Genomic DNA, 4,791 nt, shown 5'->3' with positions numbered 1-4,791 from the left:
TTCAAGTCTCCTGAGTGTGCACACCAAGTTTCCATCACTTCCAACAGATAGCAAAGCTGTAGATCAGTTTCAAAATGGCGTTTGTAGGTGAAGTAAGTTACAAGCAATGTGCTGTCATTGATTTTCTCACTGCAGGCAAAGAAACTGTAGGGGAATATCCATAAATGCTTGAACAAAGTCTTTGGAGCATCTGCTGTTGACAGAAGTACAGTTAGTCACTGGGTGTGGAGGGTGAGGTCATTATAAGGCAGTTCAGCAGAGCTCCATGATTTGAAGTTGTTGGGGAGACCCTCCATGGCTGTCACACTTGACATGTTGTCATTCACAAGGAAAGAGGCAGTTAACACTTTATCTGTCAATCAGCAAAGGAAGTGTGGTTACAATTATCCCCACTCTTGGTTATTGAAAAGTGTATGCAAGAAGGGTCCTGTGGTGTCTAACAGTGGATCAGAAATTTCACAGAAAAAACATAATATCTTGGTTTGTTGCAACATTTTGGAGCTGAGGGGGAAGCCTTCTTCTCCCAGACTGTGACAAGTGATGAAACCTAGGTTCACCATTTTGAGCCCAAAACAAAACAACAGTTGATGGGATGGTGCCATTCCCACTCCATGCCGAAGAAAAAATTCAAAGCAGCTGCTTCTGCCAGTAAGGCCCATGATCACTGTGTTACAGGACTGTGCAGGTGTAATTCTCATTGATGTGATGCCAAGAGGTGGTACCATTAATTCAGAACCATATGTCAACACATTAACGAAAGATGTGTTTCCGGTGACTTCGGCACCACAACTACCCAGGAGATGATTTTTTGCAACACAATATTGCTTGGCCCCATACAAGTGTGGGGACTGCTGAACACATCCCCAAACAGGGTTGGACAGTGTTATCCCATCCACCCTACAGCCCTGACCTAGCCCCCTCAGACTTCTACTTGTTTGGGCCATTAAAGGATGCCATTTGTGGAATACGTTTTGAGAAAGGATGATTCACATAGTGAAGCACGGCTCCAGCATTAGGACAAGTATTGGTACTGACAGGGCATGCACACCCTTGTTTTGTGCTGGAAGAATGCCATAGGATGGCATGGAGATTACATGGAAAAATAGATTGTATGGATAAAACACCATTCTTTTGTGTGTGTAATCCTCATTATGTTCAATAAAGAATTGTAGAAGAAAAAAATGTGGTGCATTACATTCTGGGAAACCCTCATACGTAGGCAGTCCACTCCATGAGGAACCTTTATTGGAAGTGATAAGAAATTGATTATTCTGGAGAGTAAGAGATAAACTTTTAGATAAGGCCTACACCTACATCTATGTGATTACTCTGCTATTCACAATAAAGTTCCTGGCAGGGGGTTCAATGAAACACCTTCAAGCTGCCTCTCTACAGTTCCACTCTCGAAAATTGCATGGGAAATTTGAGCACTTAAATTTATCTGTGCAAGCCCTGATATCTCTTATTTTATTGTGATGATCTATTCTCCCTTTGTAGGTGGGAGCCAATAGAATGTTTTCACAATTGGAGGAGAAAACTGGTGTCTGAAATTTCTTGAGAAGATCCTGTCACAACAAGAAATGCCTTTGTTTTAATGATTGCCACTCCAATTCACGTATCATTCTGTAGCACTATCTCTCCAACTTCATGATAATACAAAACGAGCTTCTGTTCTTTGAACTTCTTCAATGTCATCCGTCGGTCCCACCTGATGCGTATCCCACACTGCACAACAATGATCCAGAATAGGGTGGACAAGTGTGGTGTAAGCAGTCTCTTTAGTAGACATGTTGTGCCTTCTAAGTGTTCTGCCAATGAATCACAGTCTTTGGTTTGCTCTACGCAAAACATTATCAACGTGATCATTCCAGTTTAGGTTATTTGTAATTATAATCTCTAAGTATTTAGTTGAATTTACAGCCTTCAGATTTATGTGACTTATCGCATAATCGAAATTTAGCGGATTTCTGTAGTACTCATATGAATAACTTCACACTATTCTTTATTCAGAGTCAACTGCCACTTTTCCCACCATGCAGATATCTTATCTAAATCATTTTTCAATTTGTTTTGGTCATTGGGTGACTTTAAAAGATGGTAAAAGATAGCATCATCTGCAAACAATCTGAGAAGGCTACTCAGATTGTCTCCTAAGTCACTAATATAGATCAGGAACAAAAGAGGGGCTAGCCATCTATTACTAAGAACTGTGAGCTTTCTGACAGGAAATCAAGAATACAGTCGCACAACTGAGGTGATATCCATAGGCATGCAGCTTGGTTAGAAGAAGCTTATGAGGAATGGTGTCGAAAGCTTTCCAGAAATATAAAAATATGGAATCAATTTGACATCCCATATTGATATCACTCATTACTTCATGAGTATTAAGAGCTAGTTGTGTTTCACAAGAATGATGTTTCTGGATCCATGATGACTGAGTGTCAATAAATTGTTTTCTTTGAGGTAATTCATGATGTTCAAATGCAGTATATGTTCCAAAACCCTACTGCAAATCAACATTAATGCTATGGGCCTGTAATTCATAGGATTACCCCTATTTCCCATTTTGGAGCAATTTTCCAGTCTTTAGGTATGAATCTTTATGTGAGTGAGTGGTTGTATATAATTTCTAAATATGGAACTATTATATCAGCATACTCTGAAAGGAACCTGACTGGTATATGACCTGTACTGGAGCCCTTGCCTTTATTAACCCAGATAACCCTGACATCCTTCTGGAAGGGCGACATCACTCACTGTTGAAATTATTTATTTTTGTGAATAACGCATTGTTGCAATGGACTGTGACACATTGTTATATGAAGTAGGCAGAATCAGTTGCACGCTGCAACAATCAGTTTGACAGTGTCATTCATAGTGAGTGAGAAACTGTGTCTTGAAAATAGGGCCGATTTAACCATGGACGAACTGACTGACCTTGTCATCGATGGGTATGTATATTTTCTTTCATATTGCGCCAATAATTATGAAATTTGTCATATAATATCTTAAAGAATTAACCTATATTATTTATGGGTTCATATTACGATTGAAAGTTTCCATCGGTTGTAATTCAATAGTGTTTTCAACCGTCCTTTCAGAAGGGTGTCAGGGTAATTCACAGAAAACGATGTACACTGATGGAACTTTTGGACATGTTAGAATTAAAAGATGAGGAAATACCTAATACTGGTGTGAATGTAACATTACACCCTCCTCTAAATTCAACTGATGACGTAACAGATGAAGATTCGTGTGCTGAAGAAAATCCAAGTGTAGATAAATTACCAGCAAGTCAGCTCAATGCTACTGCACTTTGTGATTTGGCCATTTCTACCAATGGTAATGCTATGAATGCAACAAGGAAACAATCCTTTACGTCTGATGTTGTTCCAGGACCCTCCAGAAGCACAAAAACAGCAACAATAACAACAACAACCACAAACAAACCAGCAAGGCTATCGAAGAATAAAGTTTTAAACCTCAAGAAATATAAGTGGAAAAGTGGTGAAATAGTTAATCCAACACCTGTATGGCCTCTAATGTTCACAGTTGGAATGAAAAAAGGGCGAACACCATTTGAATATTTCTAACAGTTTTTTGATAACAAAGTGCTTCTATGCAGCCAAGATTGTTCAGAAGATGAGATGTTGGTGTTTATTGCAATACTTCTGTTAAGTGGATATGTAACAGTGTCACACAGAAAGATGTACTGGCAATCAGATATAGACAGTCACAATGACCTCGTAACAAATGTCATGTCCAGAGATCGATTTGGCTTTATCTTTTCCAATTTGCATGTATGCAACAATGACAATTTAGATAAATCAGACCATTTTGGGAAAATCTGCCCATTACTGTGTATGCTGAATGATAGATTCAAACAATTTGTGCCTCACGTGCGGCATCATTCTGTCAATGAATTGATGGTCCCGTACTTTGGAAGTCACGGGTGCAAACAATTCATAAAAGGGAAACCAATCTGATGCGGATTCAAATTTTGGCGTGGAGGCACAAGTGGTGGATATATTTGGCTCAAACCCTACCATGGAGCTGGCACGTGTAGTAAGGACTATGAAACAAAAGGTATGGGGTACGGTGTGGTAATGACTTATGTTGACCAGTTACTTCTACGTGTTCCATATCAAATATACTTTGATAACCTCTTTACGAGCATTGAACTACTACGTGACCTAAAAGAGAGGGGTGTGGATGCAACAGGAACAATAAGAGGCAACAGAGTTAAGAATTGTACTCTATCATCTGCAGATAAAATGATAAAAGAAAATAGAAGATCATATGAAGTTTGTTCTGACTCAGCATCCGGGATTTCCATTGTAAGTTGGAATGACAAAAGTGTTGTTACTGTAGCCACCAACTTTGACAGAGTGCAACCACTACGATCTGTAACAAGTTTTTCCAGGGAACGAAGGAAAAGGATTAGCGTGCCTCAACCTAACTTATTACACTCCTACAATACTCATATGGGAGGCATAGATCGAGCTGACCAAAATGTATCCCTATATAGATGCTCTGTAAGAGGGAAAAAGTGGTATTTCCCAATCATTGCACATTTTATAGACTTGCAGAGCAATATGCCTGGGATCTTTACAAGCACAATGAAGCACCCATAGATCATCTGACATTTCATCGTCGAATTGTCACTGCAATTCTTGAAAGTCACAAAAGAGTCACTACCAGCAGAGGACGTCCTAGTAAGAGGGCAAAACTAGATTCTAGATTTGATGGAAGAGAACATTATAGTACTGAATTACCAATGGATGATGTCAC

At 39.3% G+C, this 4,791-nt stretch overlaps 1 protein-coding gene across 1 annotated transcript; it reads left to right on the top strand.

Moving 5' to 3' along the window:
* Nucleotides 1-3,140: 3,140 nt before the first annotated feature.
* Nucleotides 3,141-3,986, top strand: LOC126481798 (piggyBac transposable element-derived protein 3-like). Its single transcript, XM_050105752.1, has 2 exons — nucleotides 3,141-3,551; nucleotides 3,597-3,986. Exons 1-2 carry the CDS (start codon nucleotides 3,141-3,143, stop codon nucleotides 3,984-3,986), a joined length of 801 nt encoding a protein of 266 aa, XP_049961709.1.
* Nucleotides 3,987-4,791: the final 805 nt, after the last annotated feature.

This window comes from Schistocerca serialis, chromosome 5, assembly GCF_023864345.2.
Source record: "Schistocerca serialis cubense isolate TAMUIC-IGC-003099 chromosome 5, iqSchSeri2.2, whole genome shotgun sequence".
NCBI lineage: Eukaryota > Metazoa > Arthropoda > Insecta > Orthoptera > Acrididae > Schistocerca > Schistocerca serialis.
This window is presented reverse-complemented; position numbering and strand designations above follow the sequence as displayed.

Bases quoted from the DNA above. Each gene is read 5' to 3' on its own strand.
- LOC126481798 (XM_050105752.1), top strand. From the start codon at position 3,141: ATGGAACTTTTGGACATGTTAGAATTAAAAGATGAGGAAATACCTAAT. The intron at 3,552-3,596 runs GTTGGAATGAAA...TATTTCTAACAG, and splicing joins TATGGCCTCTAATGTTCACA to TTTTTTGATAACAAAGTGCT.